This window comes from Hyla sarda, chromosome 2, assembly GCF_029499605.1.
Source record: "Hyla sarda isolate aHylSar1 chromosome 2, aHylSar1.hap1, whole genome shotgun sequence".
In the NCBI taxonomy this organism is placed as follows: Eukaryota; Metazoa; Chordata; class Amphibia; order Anura; family Hylidae; genus Hyla; species Hyla sarda.
The window spans coordinates 59,809,001-59,831,663 of record NC_079190.1 but is presented as its reverse complement, the minus strand read 5'-3'; the positions used below and the strand labels follow the sequence as shown (position 1 = coordinate 59,831,663).

The window sequence follows — 22,663 nt, the reverse complement described above, 5'->3', positions numbered from 1 at the left end:
CCTGGTGCGGTGGTACTTAACGCACCAGGACGTACATTTACGTCCTGTGCATAACCGCGGGCATCGGAGCGATGCCCGTGTCATGCGCGGCTGATCCCGGCTGCTGATCACAGCCAGGGACCCGCCGGCAATGGCCGACGGCCGCGATCTCGCGGGCGTTCGCCATTAACCCCTCAGGTGCCGGGATCAATACAGATCCCGGCATGTGCGGCAGTGCGTGATTTAAATGAATGATCGGATCGCCCGCAGCGCTGCTGCGGGGATCCGATCATTCAGAACGCCGCCCGGAGGTCCCCTTACCTTCCTGCTTCCGGCTCCCGGCGTCTTCTGCTCTGGTCTGAGATCGAGCAGACCAGAACAGAAGATAGCCGATAACACTGATCTGTTCTATGTCCTATACATAGAACAGATCAGTATTAGCAATCATGGTATTGCTATGAATAGTCCCCTATGGGGACTATTCAAGTGTAAAAAAAAATGTTAAAAAATGTAAAAGTTAAAAAAAAGTGAAAAACCCCCTCCCCCAATAAAAAAGTAAAACATCCGTTTTTTCCTATTTTACTCCCAAAAAGCATAAAATTTTTTTTATAGGCATATTTGGTATCGCCGCGTGCGTAAATGTCTGAACTATTAAAATAAAATGTTAATGATCCCGTACGGTGAACGGCGTGAACGGAAAAAAAAAAAGTCCAAGATTGCTACTTTTTTAATAAATTTTATTAAAAAAAAATTATAAAAAATGTATTAAAAGTTTTTTATATGCAAATGTGGTATCAAAAAAAGTACAGATCATGGCGCAAAAAATGAGCCCTCATACCGCCGCTTATACAGAAAAATAAAAAAGTTATAGGTCATCAAAATAAAGGGATTATAAACGTACTAATTTGGTTAAAAAGTTTGTAATTTTTTTTAAGCACAACAATAATATAAAAGTACGTAATAATGGGTATCATTTTAATCGTATTGACCCTCAGAATAAATAACACACATCATTTTTACCGTAAATTGTACGGCGTGAAAATGAAACCTTCCAAAATTAGCAAAATTGCGTTTTTCTTTTTAATTTCCCTACAAAAATAGTGTTTTTTGGTTGCGCCATACATTTTATGATATAATGAGTTATGTAATTACAAAGGACAACTGGTCGCGCAAAAAACAAGCCCTCATACTAGTCTGTGGATGAAAATATAAAAGAGTTATGATTTTTAGAAGGCGAGGAGGAAAAAATGAAAACGTAAAAATTCAATTGTCTGAGTCCTTAAGGCCAAAATGGGTTGAGTCCTTAAGGGGTTAAACATTAATAACTCTGGAACGTTTTTAGTTATCATTCTGATTCCGAGATAGTTTTTTCGTGACATATTCTACTTTAACATAGTGGTAAAATTTTATGGTAACTTGCATCCTTTCTTGGTGAAAAATCCCAAAATTTTATGAAAAATTAGAAAATTTAGCATTTTTCTAACTTTGAACCTCTCTGCTTGTAAGGAAAATGGATATTCCAATTAAAAAATTTTTGATTCACATGTACAATATGTCTACTTTATGTTTGCATCATAAAATTGATGTGTTTTTACTTTTGGAAGACATCAGAGGGCTTCAAAGTTCAGCAGCAGTTTTCCAATTTTTCACAAAATTTTCAAACTCACTATTTTTCAGGGACCAGTTCAGGTTTGAAGTGGATTTGAAGGGTCTTCATATTAGAAATACCCCACAAATTACCCCATTATAAAAACTGCACCCCCCAAAGTATTCAAAATTACATTCAGTCAGCATTTTAACCCTTTAGGTGTTTCACAGGAATAGCAGCAAAGTGAAGGAGAAAATTCACAATCTTCATTTTTTACACTCGCATGTTCTTGTAGACCCAATTTTTGAATTTTTACAAGGGGTAAAAGGAGAAAATGTATACTTATATTTGTAGCCCAATTTCTCTCGAGTAAGCACATACCTCATATGTCTATGTAAATTGTTCGGTGGGCGCAGTAGAGGGCTCAGAAGCGAAGGAGCAACAAGGGGATTTTGGAGAGTACGTTTTTCTGAAATGGTTTTTGGGGGGCATGTTGCATTTAGGAAGCCCCTATGGTGCCAGAACAGCAAAAAAAAAAACACATGCCATACCATTTTGGAAACTAGACCCCTTTAGGAACGTAACAAGGAATTAAGTGAGCCTTAATACCCCACAGGTGTTTCACGACTTTTGCATATGTAAAAAAAAAAATGTTTTCACTAAAATATGTGTTTCCCCCCAAATTTCACATTTTTGCAAGGGTTAATAGCAGAAAAGACCCCCCAAAATTTGTTACCCCATCCACTGGTTGGAAAACCTTCAGTTAGGTTCTGTTACCTAACTCAGTATTTTCTAACCAGTGTGCCTCCAGCTGTTGCAAAACTACAACTCCCAACATGAACTGATCGCCGAAGGGCATGCTGGGAGATGTAGTTATGCAATAGCTGGAGGTACGCAACTACAACTCCCAGCATGCCAAGACAGCTGACTGCTGTTTGGACATACTGGGATTTGCAGTTTTGCAACATCTGGAGGGCTACAGTTTTAGAGAACACTGCAAAGTGATCTCCAAACTGTTGTCCTCCAGCTGTTGCAAAACTACAATTCCCAGCATGCCTTGACAGCAAACAGTTGTTTGGGCATGCTAGGAGTTGTAGTTTTGCAAGATCTGGAGGGCTACAGTTTAGGGACCACTATATAGTGGTCTCGAACTGTAGCCCTCCAGCTGTTGCAAAACTACATATTCCAGCATGCCCAGACAGCTGTCTGGGCATGCTGGGAGATGTAGTTTTGAAACATCTGGAGGGCTACAGTTAGAGACCACTGTATAATGGTCTCAAACTGTACCCTCCAGATGTTGCTAAGCAACTCACCGGCTTCCGTTGGATCCAGCCGCACGTCATCGCCGCCCGCCGATCTCCGTTGCCCGCAGCCTCTGTCGCCCGCCCGGATCAGTAAGTGGATCCTCAGCGCCGGTCCCCGTCGTTTACCCCGTCCTGCCCCCCTATTGTGGGAGGGCAGGACTGGGAAAACGAAAGTAAACCCCCCCGCCCCCGATCTGCTATTGGTGGTCGCTTCTAGACCACCAATATCAGGGATAGGAGGGGTGGCAACCCTGCCACCTCACTCCTATCACTTCAGGGGGATCCTGGGTGTCTTAGACACCCGCGATCCCCCTTGCATTCCAGGTCACCGGGTCACTATAGACCCGTAATGACCCGGAATCGCGCAAATCGCAAGTGTGAATTCACTTGCGATATACCGCGATCGCCGACATGGGGGGTTCTGATGACCCCCTGGGCATTTGCACGGGATGCCTGCTGAATGATTTCAGCAGGCATCCCGCTCCGATCCCCGCCCGGCACACGGCGGGGACTAGAACTGCCCATGATGTAAGTGTACGTCTCTGGTCCTTAAGAACCAGGGTGTCGGGATGTACCGTTACGTCATGGGTCCTGTAGGGGTTAAAGGGGAATGCACCTTGGATACAGAGTCACAAGTGTCTACTATACCTAAAAGTGTTTTCTATCAGCGTTGGGATGCTAGTTTATTGTGTAAACCTGAGGATGTTAACTTCAGAGTAGTTGCGGGTAATGGGCAACCAGTCCCCAGACATGGATACTGGGAGCCAACTATTCAGTTGGGAAAGCATGTACTTACTTGGCAGGGAGTGATTGCAACTAATGTGACAGATAAGGGGTCTGCCGAGTTTATATTGGGGATGAACATTATGAAAAATTTTTTGCTGAAATATTAGATGCCTTGAATGCATCCCTTCCCCATCTGTCCCCTTCAGGGCGAGGGAATCCACCCATCTATGGATTTCCCCATGTTTTCTCCAAATCAGCCTGTGATCTTCTGTGTCTCACCAACCCCGTGGCAGGTTCAACCCACATTAGTCTGCACACCAGTCCCAGTCTTGTCACCATTGGCTCCAACCCGGTCATCAGCCTCTCCAACACAGCTGTCAGTGAATCTGTGTCCAGCTGGTCCGGAACTAATACCAGCTCCAAAGTTAACTGAGTGAGAGCAAGCATCAGCTCCAGAAGTCCCAAGAGCTCCAGAAATCTCAAGAGTTTCAGATTTTCCAGAGGTGGTGTTGCACAGATCCCAAAGGTCGACGCAAGGACAACTACCAGCTAGGTATAAGGAATAATGGTAGTGCTGTGTACAAAGTTGTATGTATAACACATAGTCTAATTCAGTCAGCTTACATAACGTATTATGTAAGCTAGTCAAATGCCTAGTTAGGACTGTATCTAACATGTACATTTCCAGTCCATAATTTCCCTGTCTAACATTTTTCCTGTCCACATGTACAGGGTATTCTCCTGGCCAGAGGGTTTCCCAGAAAATGTAAATAAAGCACGTAGAGCGACAGAGTTGCTGCATATAAAGGTCCCTGACAGTTTGGCCCCCTTTCTCTCTCTCTAGCTCATCTGTCTTGTGTTCTATCCCTTTGGTTTTATCTTCTACCTCATTCAGCCTTTCTCTAATTTTTTGGAAGTCCTGTCTTAATATTACGGTGTCCTGTCTTACTTCCCCTCTCTGGTTTTGAACCTTCCTTATTGCTTCGTTTGTTTTTACTACCCCCTCAAATATTTTAAAGAGCATTGCTTTAGTGTCTTCTTCCTCCTGATTATTTTTTTTTTCCTTTCCAGTTCTTGTTGATTCACTTTCCCTCCCTTGATCCCTGGAGATCTAAATAATTTTTCCATTGAGCCTCCACCCACCAGGCTATCTCCCTTCTCCTTCTGACGGGTCGATGTCCAACCCCCTGACCAGCGGTTGGGCGCCTAGTCGTCTTTCCCTGCATTCTTCTTCCCCCCATTATCCTGACCTCCAAGACCAACTTCTTCTGCTCTTTCCTCTCCCTTACCTTTTTACCAAAACCACCCCGATCAGTTGGTCCTTCTAACCCTACCATTTGGGAAGGAGGCAATTAATTATTAAAGTGCATCAATTTTTACAAATCAGCAAGTTAAGTTAAAAACACCAAGGAAAAGCTCTCTATCCAGATCCTTAGAAGCACAATATCAATTTTCATCCATTTACAAAACATTGAGCCGCGGGAAGGAAGCAGTTAATCATTAAAGTGCATACATTTTTACAATTCAACGAGTTGGGTTCAAAAGACCAGGGAAAAGCTCTGTATCCAAATCCTTAGCAGCACAATAATAATTTCTAGCCAGGAGTTAAAAGGTTATAGCCAGGGAATAGCAGATTGTAATGCTTAGCACACACCGACTATTATTAGATATTAAAGTTTAACAAACAGTTACTTCTTCCATATAGCTGTTGAATATATGGTCATGGGTAAAAACAAACAAAGCAATAAGGGAGGTTCAAAACCAGATAGGGGAAGTAAGACAGGACACCATAATTTTAAGACAGGACTTCCAAAAAATTAGAGAAAGGCTGAAATGCCGTATTTCAAAAAGGATATAGATACTCTAGAGAGAATTCAGAGAAGAGCTACTAAACTAGTACATGGATTGCAGGATAAAACTTACCAGGAAAGGTTAAAGGACCTTAACATGTATAGAAGAAAGGAGAGACAGAGGGGATATGATAGAGACTTTTAACCCCTTAAGGACGCAGGGTTTTTCAGTTTTTGCATTTTCGTTTTTTCCCCCTTACCTTTTACAAATCATAACCCTTTAAATTTTCCACCTAGAAATCCATATTATTGCTTATTTTTTGCGTCACCAATTCTACTTTGCAGTGACATTAGTCATTTTACCCAAAAATCCAAGGCGAAATGGAAAAAAAATAATTGAGTGACAAAATCGAAGAAAAAACGCCATTTTGTAATTTTTGGGGGCTTCCGTTTCTACGCAATGCATATTTCGGTAAAAATTACACATTATCATTATTCTGTAGGTCCATACGGTTAAAATGATATCCTACTTATACAGGTTTAATTTTGTCGTACTTCTGGAAAAAATCATAACTACATGCAGGAAAATGTATATGTTTAAAAATGTCCTCTTCTGACCCCTATAACTTTTTTATTTTTCCACATACAGGGCGGTATTTTGCGCCGTGATCTGAAGTTTTTATCGGTATAATTTTTGTTTTGATCTGAATTTTTTATCACTTTTTAATAATTTTTTAATGGTATAAAAAGTGACAAAAATAAGCTTTTTTGGACTTTGGGAATTTTTTTTTACATGTACGCCATTGACCGTGAGGTTTAATTAACAATATATTTTTATAGTTCGGACATTTACGCACGCGGCAATACCACATATGTTTATTTTTATTTACAATATTTTATTTTTTTTATGGGAAAAGGGGGGTGATTCAAACTTTTATCAGGGAAGGGGTTAAATGATCTTTATTAACACTTTTTTTTAAACTTTTTTTTTTTGCAATGTTATAGCTCCCATAGGGACCTATAACACTGCACACACTGATCTTTTACACAGATCACTGGCGTGTATTAACACGCCTGTGATCAGTGTTATCGGCGCTTGACTGCTCCTGCCTGGATCTCAGGCACGTAGCAGTCATTCATCGATCGGACACCGAGGAGGCAGGTAAGAGCCCTCCCGGTGTCCTGTAAGTGGTTCAGGATGCCGTGATTTCATCGCGGCGGTCCCTAACAACCCGACTGAGCAGCCGGGATACTTTCACTTTCGCTTCAGACACGGCAGTCAGCTTTGATCGCCGTGTCTGAACGGTTAATGCGGGGCATCACCGCGATCGGTGATGTCCTGTATTAGCCGCGGGTCCCGGCCGTCTTTCGTCGTTAAGGGGTTAAATACATAAAGGGAATCCACACGATAAAGGAGGAGAGCATATTTAAAAGAAGAAAAACTTCCAGAAGAGGACATAGTTTTAAATTAGAGTGGCAAAGGTTTAAAAGTAATATCAGGAAGTATTACTTTACTGAGAGAGTAGTGGATGCATGGAATAGTCTTCCTGCAGAAGTGGTTGCTGCAAATACAGTGAAGGAGTTTAAACATGCATGGGGTAGGTATCCTTCATATAACATAGGCTATCTTGGCTATCTTGTAAGATAGGGCCAGGGACTATTGATAGGATTCAGATTATTGGGCAGACTAGATGAGGCCAATGGTTCTTATCTGCCGACATATTCTATGTTTCTATATAATGTTTTCACAGTTATTAGTAAAGTACATTTCTGACAATCCAGCTAGTTAATCTTTTACATTCGGTCCCATGACAAATGGTCACACCTTCATACATCAGAGGAGTCAAATGTAATCCCTCTAAATCAAATGAGAGGTCCCCATATTAGCTGGGGCTTGGCAATAATAATCAGCCGAAAAATATCACAGTCCTTGAAATAGAGCAGCCCCCCCCCCCCAGTTTCAATTCAGTAACCGAACCAGATAAAGTCTCCCCACAGTTGTGAATGTTTAGCTCCAGCAGATATTTATGGTATTTCAGTTAACCAAACTAAGAGTAAAGAATCCACTGTAGGCTGGAGCTTAGCTCCTCTCACCACTCTCCTCTACTCCAAAAGACCCAGCGTCCTACGGTGTCCATGTGGGCCACAACACCTCTGGCTCGCTCCTTACCGCTACTGCCGAATCACCTCCGCTCCTCCACCATGCCGCCTCCGATCACATGCCCTCCGCCTAAGCATGAACGTTCGTTCTCGGGACTCCCGGGGCTTCTCAACAGCAGCAACCCCCCCGCAGCAGCTTCTTCACGCAACGCAGCCTCCTCATACAAGCGGCCTTAGCATTAAGGTAGGGATAATCATTATACAGGGTGGCTGTGCTGGGTGGTTAGAGCGGCACCTCGTGCCCGCCTCCGCTCACATGCTCCTCCCCAAACTGACGGCCTGCATCCTTAAGGGATTAATGGATTTGAAGGGAATCTGTCACCAGCGTCACCCGTACTTGCCTGCTGGTACAGAGTAATAGTGCAAGTGATGCTGATTCCGGTGCTGTTTACTATTTTTTCCTTTGGCTGTCCTGGCATACTAGGAGTTGTAGTTTTGCAACATCTGGAGCCACCCTGGTTGGGAAATTCTACCATAGGCAATGAGCATCTTTTTTTTTCTTATACATAGGCACAACGAACATTTCCAGACCCTATTCTTTGTATGACACTCTGTGACTTCTGTGACCTGTGTAGAGGGCATGCAAAAGGAAGCCCTTATTGTTTTCTCTACTGTCATGGCCTTTCATTGCTATGCTGTACAGATCAATTTTCAGCAGCCTCTTCCTTATCATCACAGGCAGAACAAAAAGTCTCAGATTAATTTTAGGCCTAGTGGTCAGAGGGAAAACTGCAAGATTTCAGGATTTTTCTATTGATACAAATAGTAAAATACAATTTTTTTTTTTTTTGCATGTTTAACATAAAAACTTGATTTAAACAATAAGTCATTCATTGATGACTCATTCCATTTAAATAATCCCTGACCTGCTATTCCAACACATGTCTAGAATAGCTTTCTCCATTTTCTGACTTCTTAAAGGGGTTATCCACCATAAGGTGATTTTAGTACATACCTGGCAGACAGTAATGGACATGCTTAGGAAGGATCTGCGCTTGTCTTGGGGCTAAATGGCTATGTCATGAGATTACCATAATGCTGTGGCTAGCTTTTTGTGAACTGGTATTTCCTGTTTGACTTATGTTTTTTTGACTACAAATCCCACAATTCCATTTTCCTCCCTCTCACACATCAGCCACCCCACTTATTGAAACAAAAGACCTGTGGTTTTCAATCAGGGTGCCTACAGCTGTTGCATTAGTTGCAGATTGTTCCCTCCACCCATTGAAGCAGACAGGCTCCCTGTCATCAGCTAACTAGTGAGTCAGGTCTCGGCAGCATTGCAAGCGGGGAAAAATCTGAGACAACAGTCATTTTGTATGCTGGTAAAAATAAATAGTGGGGTGAAAATCACAGAAGAATTGTGAGAAAATCGTCACACAGGTACAGACACTATATTATGAACTACACTAACTTTACAGCCCCTGTAGCATAATGAAATACAAAAAAATTCATGGAATACCCCTTTAAACATATCTCCCTATTTCTTATAGATTCTAAGCAAATATAGGCAGAATTCCTACCTTGTGTCCCTTGTCCGTACCATAATGTATTTTATTGTGTTATGTTTTGTGCTATAAAAAGCATTGTGGAAGATTACAGCACTATATAGCTGCATGAATGTCAATCTACATGAGGATCCTGCAAGCATAATTTGCATTGACATTAGGAAAGATATTGGGGTTGTTGTGTAAAAAAGAGGTGCCTGTGTATTGTTAAAATGGCCTCCACCAATCTATGTATTCATTTCAGGGGGCAGGATGCTAAAGAAAAACTCCATAAACTTTTATGTTGCCTTTCAGAACTGATCTATAGTAGTTTAAATACTCACATTGCATAAGACATCTTTTTAGGCAGGTTTGAATAACAGAAGAAATTATGACATTTTTTTTATTAAAAATAGTATGTTTGTACTCATGTCTGGAAATATCTACAAGTTGACATCTTGTCTATACAAGAGAAAGAAAAAGAATGAAAGTAAACATTCTTGAAAATTCAAAGCTTGGAGTTTTATTTTAGAAAGTGTAATAACAGAAGTGACACCGAGAGAATTGGTCTATGTCTGGTGTCAAGGAGAACTTTTTTGGAAATATGCCACTGCAGTTTTTTTTAAGGGCTCCTACTTAAAGTGTATCTATCGTTTCAAAATAGTTTTTATAAATCTGAATTTTTTTGTTACATTAACCCACTAGAGTGGTGACTAGGTAATTTTAGAGCGGTCTCTGTTGTAATTAAGCCCCTGAGAATCCTCTCCTTTGTGTACAGCTATATTGCATGCTATGCATTTCAGGGGGTGGAACCAGAGCTTGGCTGTTTTCAGGCAGTACACTCACAAGCACTTCCTCCTTTAGTTGCCAGGCCATTCACAGCACTTCACAGCATATTTCTCTCTGCTATGCAGTGACATAGTGGTGGAGAGAATGGGGCACAGGCTCTGCTGAGATAACTTTCAAGGTATAGCACTAGACCAGTTGGGTACTGATGCAATGTAAGCAGAAATTAAGGAAACAGCAGTAGTAGGATCACAAAACGGAAAGGTTTACACTAAACATCAAGCTGCTACTGTTGTTGATGCAGATGGTGACAAGCTAAAGGGGAGGATATATAACACTGCAGCCCCATGGACATACAGCAGTAGGTGCTCTGGTAAACAAAGACAGAATGGGTTTCCAGCTCCTTCAGAAGATGTAGGTGACAATACGGTTAAAACATAATTTTTACTTTAGATGCTTAAAAATTCCATGGATATCAACACATAGTAGGTGCACTTGTATATGCACAGATCCCTTAAGCTTTATGGGACTGTAACGCTGCTATTTGGCAACCACCAACGTACCATGTGCCCTGGGTCTTACCAATGTCGTGCGACATTCTGGGTGCCATGTTCCTGCTGCATTACCTGGTCTCATGTGTGTCTTGTTGCTCTGTCCACTAGGGGTCGCGCACAAGCACTGGCTTTGTTTTATAGAGATGACGCACTCTCCCTAGTGGTTTCCCTCTCAATCTGTGGAGGGTACTCGCAATATAAAGAGGCCACACCTGCTATTCTGGGCCTCAGCAAGTTTGTTGTTTTAGATCTGCTAAGCCTGATCTGTCTCCTGTTCCTGATCTGTGCTTGTTTTTGGACTTTGTAAACAAACACCATAATCAGCATTGCTGTGGCTGGCGCTGTCTCTAAGTGTCAGTTTTGCCCCATTCTGCCTGCCTGGCCAGCTGCCACTTGTGGCATGGTGGGTCCACACCCGTTGGGCATTACAGGGATAAAGGAAGAACAGTACGGACCAGTTTCAGCGTGCAGACTGGCTCAGGCTTCTATGTTTCTCATCTTGCAGGTACACAGCCCAGGCTTAATCTCCCCCTTTCCTGCACATAGTACATGATGAACCCAGTCTCCACTTTCTGTAATGGGTTCTAGTATTACAAGAGACAGATTTCCCCTGGCAACAGACAGCAGACGGCAGGAAAGAGAGACACTTTGTGCCCAAAATTTTGGAGCTGGTTTTCTGGGGTAAATTGTTATTTTTGGTTAAAAAGTGTATTAAAATTTGTTAGAAATCACATTGGCTGGGGATGGAAAAAAGTTTAAAATGACAGCAATCATTTAAAGTGGGAATAGGGTTCAAGCAAAAGGTGTAAGACCTACAGGTACACTCCTTCCAAAAATCAAGAGCAACAAGAGAATCTCAATCTTCTTGGCAAGCTGTTCTCAATATCTATCTGTAAGTGAAGTAATTCCGACAAAACATATAAAACTATATGTTGTGCTCTATGTAGGTGCAACACAGTGTGAAACCAGGGGCATACCAGATAAGGACCTGTATACACACCATAGGCTGAGAACCTTGGCTCTAGGCTACCAATATGCTAGTATTAGATCTTCTGTTCTGGAAGACCCACCAAACATGCTCCAGTTACCTTTCTTCACAATACCCCTGCTTATCAGAGGCCCATCAGAGCTAAGTAATGGTTAATTATTTATTTAACTCAAATATTCACACTGTAAACCCCCAAATTCTCATGTGTGGATGGGAAGATTGACAAGCTCTTGACAACGCTGACCTTTAATCATATTCTGGCTCTTTTATTATGCAATGGTTGTTAATAAAATTTACTGTGCACATATCTCAAAACTATTTCCTCTCACTTTATGCTGATGACAGATCTAATACGGCATCTAGAGATCAATTACAATTGTTGGCAAACCGGACTGGAATGGGGAATTGCCTAGAAATGAATTCATGTGTATGTTCTCGGAAACAGAAGTAGCGGGAGGAGGGGTGAGTGATCTCTAAATGGGATGATCCATTGTATAAAAGACTGGTCACAGATGAGACATTAGGATGAAAGCAAGCTGGTAGAATACGTAGGTGTCTACTTACAAAAGTGTTACATTGCTTGACACGTGCGGGACTGCTTGTAAACTGGCCTCTACACACTCCAGCTCAGTGTCTTTGCACTCACAAATGTCTGGGAACTGGGTGAGACCTAGAAGTAATTGACAGTAATCATATTCACTAAATGCTCTACTGAAATGTACAATATAAACAAAAACTACTATTTCTATCATTACATGCAAGTTATATACTGCCGGCTGTTACTTTTATTGGATTACGACTATGCAAAGGCAATTGAACATGTTTTAATGGATACTGTAAACTGATACTATATCATTAATCTGCGTAACAATGTCCATTATTCAGAAGATGAGTGTGTGTCCGATTCACATGGTTGTGTTATTTCTTGGCTATTTGGTTGTTATTTCTTGGCTATTCATGGTAATCTGCATGTACAATATCTCTTTTAGAGCCAGATTCTATAATAATAGAAAATGCAGTTGTATGCAAACCTTGGAGCCTGACAGTGTCCAAAAGGTCCCTCTGCCACATGTGAGAAGGCTCGTGCTATGTCTGTGTAGGTGTGATATTTGGAGCTCTGCTATACATTTTGCTTTAGGGCTTAATAGCCTTAGGCTACTTTTCTCACTAAAGCCCTAAGCTATAGTATTATAGAAACGTACAATGTGTCAGCAGATAAGAACCATTTGACCCATCTAGTCTGCCCAATAGTCGGAATACTATGAATAGTCTCTGGCCTTGTCTTATATGAAGGATAACCTTATGCCTATCTCTATCATATATAAAGAATAGCCTTATACCTATCTCTATCTTATATGAAGGATAGCCTTATGCCTATCTCTATCATATATAAAGAATAGCCTTATACCTATCTCTATCTTATATGAAGAATAGCCTTATACCTATCTCTATCTTATATGAAGCATAGCCTTATACCAATCTCTATCTTATATGAAGGATAGCCTTATACCTATCTCTATCTTATACGAAGAATAGCCTTATACCTATCTCTATCTTATAGAAAGGATAGCCTTATACCTATCTCTATCTTATAGAAAGGATAGCCTTACACCTATCCCTAGCTTATAGGAAGGATAGTCTTAAACCTATGTCTATAAATAAATCTATATATTAGCAAATATCGCTACTCTCTAAATAAACAAAATACAATGCGAAACATGACAAAATAACTCATTAATAATCTTTGAGTCGTATGTGGCTGGAAAAGACATAATTAACTCTTCCACTCACCCTAATTATTTTGCACCTCGATGGGTTGCTGCTCGGATGTGTCCCAGCCAAAACTCCTCATTTCCTGCTCTTGGAGGCGGGGAGGTTTTGCCTGCGGTGGGTTCCTGATATGGAACAGTGGCTATTTAAACCCTCGTGTGACATGATATCAGTGCCATTACTAAGAACGTCTGCTCGAAACGCGTCAGCGTTTCACTCTTGTTTCTATGAGTGACATGTCACTTGCCACCAAAGTGGCTACCAGTTTTTAATATGTTTCATTAAACATTAAATTATACTGTATTTTTTTTCCCACTGGGAGCTGGATTTCCTTTTTCTACTCTCTGTCTATATATATAAAACTCAATGGGGGACATATATAATTATTTGTGTATGGTAGAAGCAGTTTACCTCTTTTACCGAATTCTAAATTATGCGCAGATGCGCTAAATTTATCAATCAAGCGCAATGAGTTTCATAAATTGCAAATATAGTAATCTCCTCATACCTCCACTCTTTGAAAAATGAAATCGATGATTTAGAGCATCTTGCTACGTGCAGTCCAAGATGGCTTATATTTGCATTAAAAATATGGTCATTGAGCAAGATTTCTGTGGGTAAATGAAATGTACGCAGTTAATAAATTTGTGTGTACTAAATATGTCACTCCAAGGTACAACAAAACCTACACATCTGGAGGAAATGCTCCACCAGAATGTGCGCAAAAAAGATGCAAAAAAACAGCTTGCACAAAATATTGCATCAAAATTTAAACACAAAACAGGGGTAAAATCTTTGATACAGGTCCCCCCAATGTGTGTATGTATGTGTGTGTGTATATGTGTATTTTCCAGCATCACATCCAAACGGCTAAAGATATTAACATGAAACTTGGCACACATGTTACTTATATGTCAACAACAAACATAGGATAGGTAATTTAACATTTACCCACCCCCATTTGCAAGGGTGGGGTTTTTTGTTTAAAGTCCCACACAAGTCTAGGGGAAATATATGTTACTGCATACCTTCCAAATGGCTGGAGAAATTTCGATAATACTTGGTCACATGTTACTTATATCTAGAAACAGCAAAGGAATAGAGAGGGCGCAACCTAAAGCATTACCACTTAAAAATACAAGGGTGAACAGAGGTAAATACAATGCTCACCCAGGATGTTACACTCGCCAAGTGTAATAATGGAAAAAGGCTTGTGTGAAAGTGTGCCGGCAGCCGGTCCACCTCAGAACAGATAGACAAAAAGCCAAGGAGAACCCAGGAGAGCGTCGGACATCAACAGGCGCTGGACACACTCGTGGGGTAGAAAACACTTTAATCACCCATCATGCAACGCGTTTCACAGATTATCTGCTTCATCAGGCTATGCCTGATGAAGCAGATAATCTGTGAAACGCGTTGCATGATGGGTGATTAAAGTGTATTCTACCCCACGAGTGTGTCCAGCGCCTGTTGATGTCCGCCGCTCTCCTGGAGGCTCCTTGGCTTTTTGCCTATGTTACTTATATGCTTCACAGAAGGGGTATAACAACTTAAAACTTAACATTTATTGTGCTAATTAAAAGACAGGACCCCACTGACAACAATACAACAGAAAAAGTAGTCACACCGGACCCAGAGGCCATAGATTGTGGACAGCAATCTGAGTCAGTCACAAGGCCAAGGTGATGGTCAGGGAGTGATAGGGGATAAGCAATATGAGACCAGGGTGGGTAGGGCTGTGGCCCTAGTATACCCTATCAGGGAGATGTCGTGCCACTACCCCTGCTCGCTCAGGGAACTGTCGGGGCACTCGTCCTAGAAAGGACGACCCCTGCCCCGGTCTACCCCTTTGTCAATCCCTGTATTAAGAAAATAGTCAGCCCGCCCGCCCAACGCGTTTCCCCCAAATCACTGGGTTCGTCAGGGGCTACAGAGCATAAACAGCCAGTGTCACAAATATCCGCTACAACTTAGTGACACAGAGTGTAAGATGAAAGCCGAGGCCAAAAAGGTGCAACAATTACAATAAAGTGCACCATATAAAGTAAACAAAATAAAACACACCGCAACCACAACCCATCCGTTTAGGCACCCCTCAAAAACAAGTAATAGTGCAGGGAGTAGCGATGTGCTAATGACCCAGAGCAGAGCCCTGCTCCTGGGTATTGACTCACGTGACCCACAGTGGCGGTCTGCGAGATGCTGGCATCTGTAGTGGCAGAATGCACAGCTATGGCGTCTGTTTTCCGCTGGTTTGATCAGCGAAAGAGGAGCCCTCTTATAGCACTTACCTAATCAGACGCTGCTACGCTCGGATCGCGCGCCACTACCGGATGCCGACGTCACACTGGTGAGTCTGCATCACTTCCGGGGGCGCGTCACCAATACAGAGCGGAGCGTCTGCCGTTGCCTGGCGACACCATAGTGCTAGGTGCAGGCGTCGTCCGCAACTATGTAAACAATGACAGAAAGAGTATTTTGGGGGCTGGATCTGGGACGTCAGTGGTAAGTAAAACATAGAGGTAGTACAATCCTACTAATTGGGGACATGTTAGTCAGTGTCGGGTAACTGAAAAAAATTAATTAACCTTCAGACAGGTAGATTCAGAGTACCAAGTGAGTAAATCATTATAGTAGAAATAAAACATAGTAATAACAAGGGTGTGAATGGCGGAGGAACCATAAAGATAGGCCAAGTGATGGAGTGACAGGGCATGAGGGTATAGGCTCAAATTGACCATATACATATCTCAGCTATAAAAAACATGCGTAACTTAATTTCTCATTTAAGCCTTTCGGGGACTGAGTCTGGAGACGAAAAATCCACTGGGCCTCTTTTTGCAAGATCAATTTGTCCCAGTCCCCTCCCCTAAGGGGGGGTCTTACCAGCTCAATCCCCACAAAGGTCACCACTTTTGGGTCCCCCCCGTGGCTGTCACAGACATGTCTTGCCAAGGGTTTATCTGCTTGATTTGCAATATCCCTCAAATGCTCCCCTATCCTCCTTCTCAGTTCACGCTTGGTTTTGCCGATATACTCAAGACCACATATACAATTGGCCTTGTATACCACCCCCTTGCTCCGACAGTTTATGAAATCACGGATATTGAATGTGCCCCCTGTGATGGAACTCCTGAAGGTCTTGGTCACTGCAATGTGGTTACATGCAATACACCCACTGCATCTAAAGCAGCCCTTGATACTGCGGTCTAGCCAAGTATGTCCTTGATTGGGTCTGGAGAAATGGCTGCGAACAAGTCTGTCCCGCAGATTCCGACCCCGCCGGAAAGAAATCTGTGGGCGAGTGTCCAAGACCTCCTGGAGATCTTTATCCATCAGTAGGACATGCCAATACTTTTCAATAATGGCTCTGACCTGCGGGGTGCCACTGTCATAAGTAGCCACTATCCGTGTGATGTCTTTACCTGATGTTTTTTGTCGGGGTGCAAGGAGTGAATTGCGTTCTTTGTTCATAGCCTCCTGATATGCTTTCCTTAACACCCAATCGGGGTACCCCCGTTCTCTGAACCTCTTCCGTAAGTCAGCAGCCTGCTTTTTGAACTCCGAATCTGTAGAGCAGTTGCGCTTGATGCGCAGATACTGTCCTTTCGGAATCCCTCGGCAGACAGATCTGGGGTGATGACTAACCCAGTTTAGTAGTGAATTTGTGGATGTGGGCTTGCGGTATATCGTGGTGTCCAATCCACCAGAGTCATTTCTCGAGATCAGAACGTCGAGAAATGGGATCTGGTCCTTGTGAATCTCAAAAGTAAAACGTAATCCCAGATCATTGTGATTAAGAGCATCCACAAACTCTCTAAACTGGATTGATGATCCATTCCAAAGAATGAATATATCATCAATATAGCGCGCCCACAGACCGACCAGCTCCGTATAGCGTAAAAGACTCTCACCAAAAACAATTGATTCCTCCCACCACCCAAGGTAGAGATTTGCATAGGTGGGGGCGCAGGGGCTCCCCATCGCGGTCCCCCGCGTTTGATGGTAAATACGCCTATCAAAGAGGAAATAATTTCTGGTGAGAGTAAAGCGCAAAAGTTCGGAAACTAGTCGGCTGTGGGCGTGAAATTGAACACCCCTTGTTTGAAGAAAGAAGTCAACCGCTGCCATCCCAAGGTCATGTGGGATGGAGGTGTACAGAGATTCGACGTCTATGCTCGCCAGTAGGCAGTCACCCTCAAGGGATAAACCATCCAATTTTTGCAATAGGTCTGTAGTATCTCTGGTGTAGGAAGGTAATGCCATTACAAAGGGTTTTAGTATGTTATCAATATAGATACCCACATTCTGAGTGATGTTTCCTACACCAGAGACAATTGGACGACCCTTGAGGGGAGATGTGCCCTTGTGGACCTTGGGTAAAGCATAGAACGTCGAGATTCGAGGAAAACGGGGTACCAAAAAGTCTATCTCTTCATCACTTAGTAAGTTGAGGCCTTTGGCCCCCTCCACTATTTGTTTGAGTTCAGAGAGATAGACCTCTGTGGGATTTCCCTCCAGAGTCTCATAACTGGTGGTGTCCGCTAGTAAAGTGAGACACATTTCGCGGTACTGTGACCAGTCCATGACCACAATATTACCCCCCTTGTCGGAGGGTTTTATGGTCAGGGACTGGTCATGTTCCAATGACTGGAGGGCCATCATCTCCCCATGTCTAAAATTGGTATGTCTGTCAGAATGAATCTGTTCAAGTTCACCAGTCACAAGTCCCAAAAAAACGTCAATGCATGAGATATCCCCGGCCGGGGGCATCTTTGTGCTCTTATTCCTGAGAGTCGTGAAAGGACCCTGACCACTGGTAGCCTCATTCTCTGATAGCAAGCCCACCAGCATGTCAGCGCCCTGTAATACATCCCTGGGCACTCCCAGTTCAAGAGCCCTCCTCCTCTCAACGTTCAGATAATGCTTATGCCATTGTAGTTTACGTGTAAATAAGTTCAGGTCCTTAACCCAGTTAAATTTGTTGAAGGTGTTTGTAGGGACAAAGCCAAGACCCTTACTGAGGATGCACATTTCGTCAGATGTCAAGGAGTGGGAGGATAGATTAATAATCTGTGAGTTAGTCGGGGCTAGGCGTTCCGATTGCGTAGGGGGTACGCCGTGTATTGGTTCTGGCGCTCTAAAAAAGAGCTGTCACTTGTTGCAGGTAAACCTCCTCGATTGCCTCTATTATTCCCCCTACCTCCACGTTTATTCCTGCCCCTACCTCTACCTTTACCACGTCCCCTCCCCTGAGACTCTTTATCCGAGTCAGAGACGTCCGTCTCTGTGGAGGAGTACTCTACCTCAGACGCTACAGTGCCACCTCTCGGAAGGACCCCGTATATCTTATTATCTTTGAAGTCCTGGAGGTCCCGGACAAACTGTTTATGTTTCCTTTCCTTGAGGTGGTACTGAAAGCGTTCAACTGTGTTCTTTAGCTGAGCTTCCTTAGTTTGAAACTCAGCCTCAGTAGAGAACCTCTGGGTAATTTCAATCTGAGATTTCAGTTTTTCTTCAGTGGTAGAATAGTTAGCTTTTTCTTCCTCTAGTAGTAAACGCATCAGTCTAAGAGAGCTCTGAGTAGCCTCTTTCTCCCATTTGTTCATTAAACCAGTACTCCTGATCCTGGTGGCTGGGACTAGACTGATGCGTAAGCCCCTAGGTACAATTTGATTTTTAAGATAGTTTTCCAGGCTCTGGATCTCCCACCATGACGTAATGTGTTCCTTATATAACTGGGTTAGCTCTCTGAAGGCGGATTTAAATGAGGGGGTATATTGTTTCTGGATGTATACTTTGTCGGAAAAGACCTCTGACACTTCTGTCACCCAACTCTCAGTATTCAAACCTGTCGCCAGGAAACCAGCCATACTCAGTAGGAGAAGAGTAAATCACAGGATTCTGTAGTAAATACCCAGTTTCAAAATATGCTTCACAGAAGGGGTATAACAACTTAAAACTTAACATTTATTGTGCTAATTAAAAGACAGGACCCCACTGACAACAATACAACAGAAAAAGTAGTCACACCGGACCCAGAGGCCATAGATTGTGGACAGCAATCTGAGTCAGTCACAAGGCCAAGGTGATGGTCAGGGAGTGATAGGGGATAAGCAATATGAGACCAGGGTGGGTAGGGCTGTGGCCCTAGTATACCCTATCAGGGAGATGTCGTGCCACTACCCCTGCTCGCTCAGGGAACTGTCGGGGCACTCGTCCTAGAAAGGACGACCCCTGCCCCGGTCTACCCCTTTGTCAATCCCTGTATTAAGAAAATAGTCAGCCCGCCCGCCCAACGCGTTTCCCCCAAATCACTGGGTTCGTCAGGGGCTACAGAGCATAAACAGCCAGTGTCACAAATATCCGCTACAACTTAGTGACACAGAGTGTAAGATGAAAGCCGAGGCCAAAAAGGTGCAACAATTACAATAAAGTGCACCATATAAAGTAAACAAAATAAAACACACCGCAACCACAACCCATCCGTTTAGGCACCCCTCAAAAACAAGTAATAGTGCAGGGAGTAGCGATGTGCTAATGACCCAGAGCAGAGCCCTGCTCCTGGGTATTGACTCACGTGACCCACAGTGGCGGTCTGCGAGATGCTGGCATCTGTAGTGGCAGAATGCACAGCTATGGCGTCTGTTTTCCGCTGGTTTGATCAGCGAAAGAGGAGCCCTCTTATAGCACTTACCTAATCAGACGCTGCTACGCTCGGATCGCGCGCCACTACCGGATGCCGACGTCACACTGGTGAGTCTGCATCACTTCCGGGGGCGCGTCACCAATACAGAGCGGAGCGTCTGCCGTTGCCTGGCGACACCATAGTGCTAGGTGCAGGCGTCGTCCGCAACTATGTAAACAATGACAGAAAGAGTATTTTGGGGGCTGGATCTGGGACGTCAGTGGTAAGTAAAACATAGAGGTAGTACAATCCTACTAATTGGGGACATGTTAGTCAGTGTCGGGTAACTGAAAAAAATTAATTAACCTTCAGACAGGTAGATTCAGAGTACCAAGTGAGTAAATCATTATAGTAGAAATAAAACATAGTAATAACAAGGGTGTGAATGGCGGAGGAACCATAAAGATAGGCCAAGTGATGGAGTGACAGGGCATGAGGGTATAGGCTCAAATTGACCATATACATATCTCAGCTATAAAAAACATGCGTAACTTAATTTCTCATTTAAGCCTTTCGGGGACTGAGTCTGGAGACGAAAAATCCACTGGGCCTCTTTTTGCAAGATCAATTTGTCCCAGTCCCCTCCCCTAAGGGGGGGTCTTACCAGCTCAATCCCCACAAAGGTCACCACTTTTGGGTCCCCCCCGTGGCTGTCACAGACATGTCTTGCCAAGGGTTTATCTGCTTGATTTGCAATATCCCTCAAATGCTCCCCTATCCTCCTTCTCAGTTCACGCTTGGTTTTGCCGATATACTCAAGACCACATATACAATTGGCCTTGTATACCACCCCCTTGCTCCGACAGTTTATGAAATCACGGATATTGAATGTGCCCCCTGTGATGGAACTCCTGAAGGTCTTGGTCACTGCAATGTGGTTACATGCAATACACCCACTGCATCTAAAGCAGCCCTTGATACTGCGGTCTAGCCAAGTATGTCCTTGATTGGGTCTGGAGAAATGGCTGCGAACAAGTCTGTCCCGCAGATTCCGACCCCGCCGGAAAGAAATCTGTGGGCGAGTGTCCAAGACCTCCTGGAGATCTTTATCCATCAGTAGGACATGCCAATACTTTTCAATAATGGCTCTGACCTGCGGGGTGCCACTGTCATAAGTAGCCACTATCCGTGTGATGTCTTTACCTGATGTCATCACCCCAGATCTGTCTGCCGAGGGATTCCGAAAGGACAGTATCTGCGCATCAAGCGCAACTGCTCTACAGATTCGGAGTTCAAAAAGCAGGCTGCTGACTTACGGAAGAGGTTCAGAGAACGGGGGTACCCCGATTGGGTGTTAAGGAAAGCATATCAGGAGGCTATGAACAAAGAACGCAATTCACTCCTTGCACCCCGACAAAAAACATCAGGTAAAGACATCACACGGATAGTGGCTACTTATGACAGTGGCACCCCGCAGGTCAGAGCCATTATTGAAAAGTATTGGCATGTCCTACTGATGGATAAAGATCTCCAGGAGGTCTTGGACACTCGCCCACAGATTTCTTTCCGGCGGGGTCGGAATCTGCGGGACAGACTTGTTCGCAGCCATTTCTCCAGACCCAATCAAGGACATACTTGGCTAGACCGCAGTATCAAGGGCTGCTTTAGATGCAGTGGGTGTATTGCATGTAACCACATTGCAGTGACCAAGACCTTCAGGAGTTCCATCACAGGGGGCACATTCAATATCCGTGATTTCATAAACTGTCGGAGCAAGGGGGTGGTATACAAGGCCAATTGTATATGTGGTCTTGAGTATATCGGCAAAACCAAGCGTGAACTGAGAAGGAGGATAGGGGAGCATTTGAGGGATATTGCAAATCAAGCAGATAAACCCTTGGCAAGACATGTCTGTGACAGCCACGGGGGGGACCCAAAAGTGGTGACCTTTGTGGGGATTGAGCTGGTAAGACCCCCCCTTAGGGGAGGGGACTGGGACAAATTGATCTTGCAAAAAGAGGCCCAGTGGATTTTTCGTCTCCAGACTCAGTCCCCGAAAGGCTTAAATGAGAAATTAAGTTACGCATGTTTTTTATAGCTGAGATATGTATATGGTCAATTTGAGCCTATACCCTCATGCCCTGTCACTCCATCACTTGGCCTATCTTTATGGTTCCTCCGCCATTCACACCCTTGTTATTACTATGTTTTATTTCTACTATAATGATTTACTCACTTGGTACTCTGAATCTACCTGTCTGAAGGTTAATTAATTTTTTTCAGTTACCCGACACTGACTAACATGTCCCCAATTAGTAGGATTGTACTACCTCTATGTTTTACTTACCACTGACGTCCCAGATCCAGCCCCCAAAATACTCTTTCTGTCATTGTTTACATAGTTGCGGACGACGCCTGCACCTAGCACTATGGTGTCGCCAGGCAACGGCAGACGCTCCGCTCTGTATTGGTGACGCGCCCCCGGAAGTGATGCAGACTCACCAGTGTGACGTCGGCATCCGGTAGTGGCGCGCGATCCGAGCGTAGCAGCGTCTGATTAGGTAAGTGCTATAAGAGGGCTCCTCTTTCGCTGATCAAACCAGCGGAAAACAGACGCCATAGCTGTGCATTCTGCCACTACAGATGCCAGCATCTCGCAGACCGCCACTGTGGGTCACGTGAGTCAATACCCAGGAGCAGGGCTCTGCTCTGGGTCATTAGCACATCGCTACTCCCTGCACTATTACTTGTTTTTGAGGGGTGCCTAAACGGATGGGTTGTGGTTGCGGTGTGTTTTATTTTGTTTACTTTATATGGTGCACTTTATTGTAATTGTTGCACCTTTTTGGCCTCGGCTTTCATCTTACACTCTGTGTCACTAAGTTGTAGCGGATATTTGTGAC

At 43.5% G+C, this 22,663-nt stretch overlaps 1 protein-coding gene across 5 annotated transcripts in view; it reads right to left on the bottom strand.

The window, feature by feature from the left end:
• RXFP2 (relaxin family peptide receptor 2) overlaps positions 1 to 22,663 on the bottom strand; it is a 430,781-nt gene that overhangs the window by 106,820 nt on the left and 301,298 nt on the right. For 4 of the 5 annotated variants that reach the window (XM_056561880.1, XM_056561884.1, XM_056561881.1 and 1 more), the window contains one exon: positions 11,927 to 12,032. The exons of the other annotated variant lie outside the window; for it this stretch is intronic. In XM_056561880.1, the coding sequence (XP_056417855.1) occupies positions 11,927 to 12,032 (106 nt within the window). The remainder of the gene's footprint in view (positions 1 to 11,926; positions 12,033 to 22,663) is intronic. 5 annotated transcript variants of the gene reach the window in all.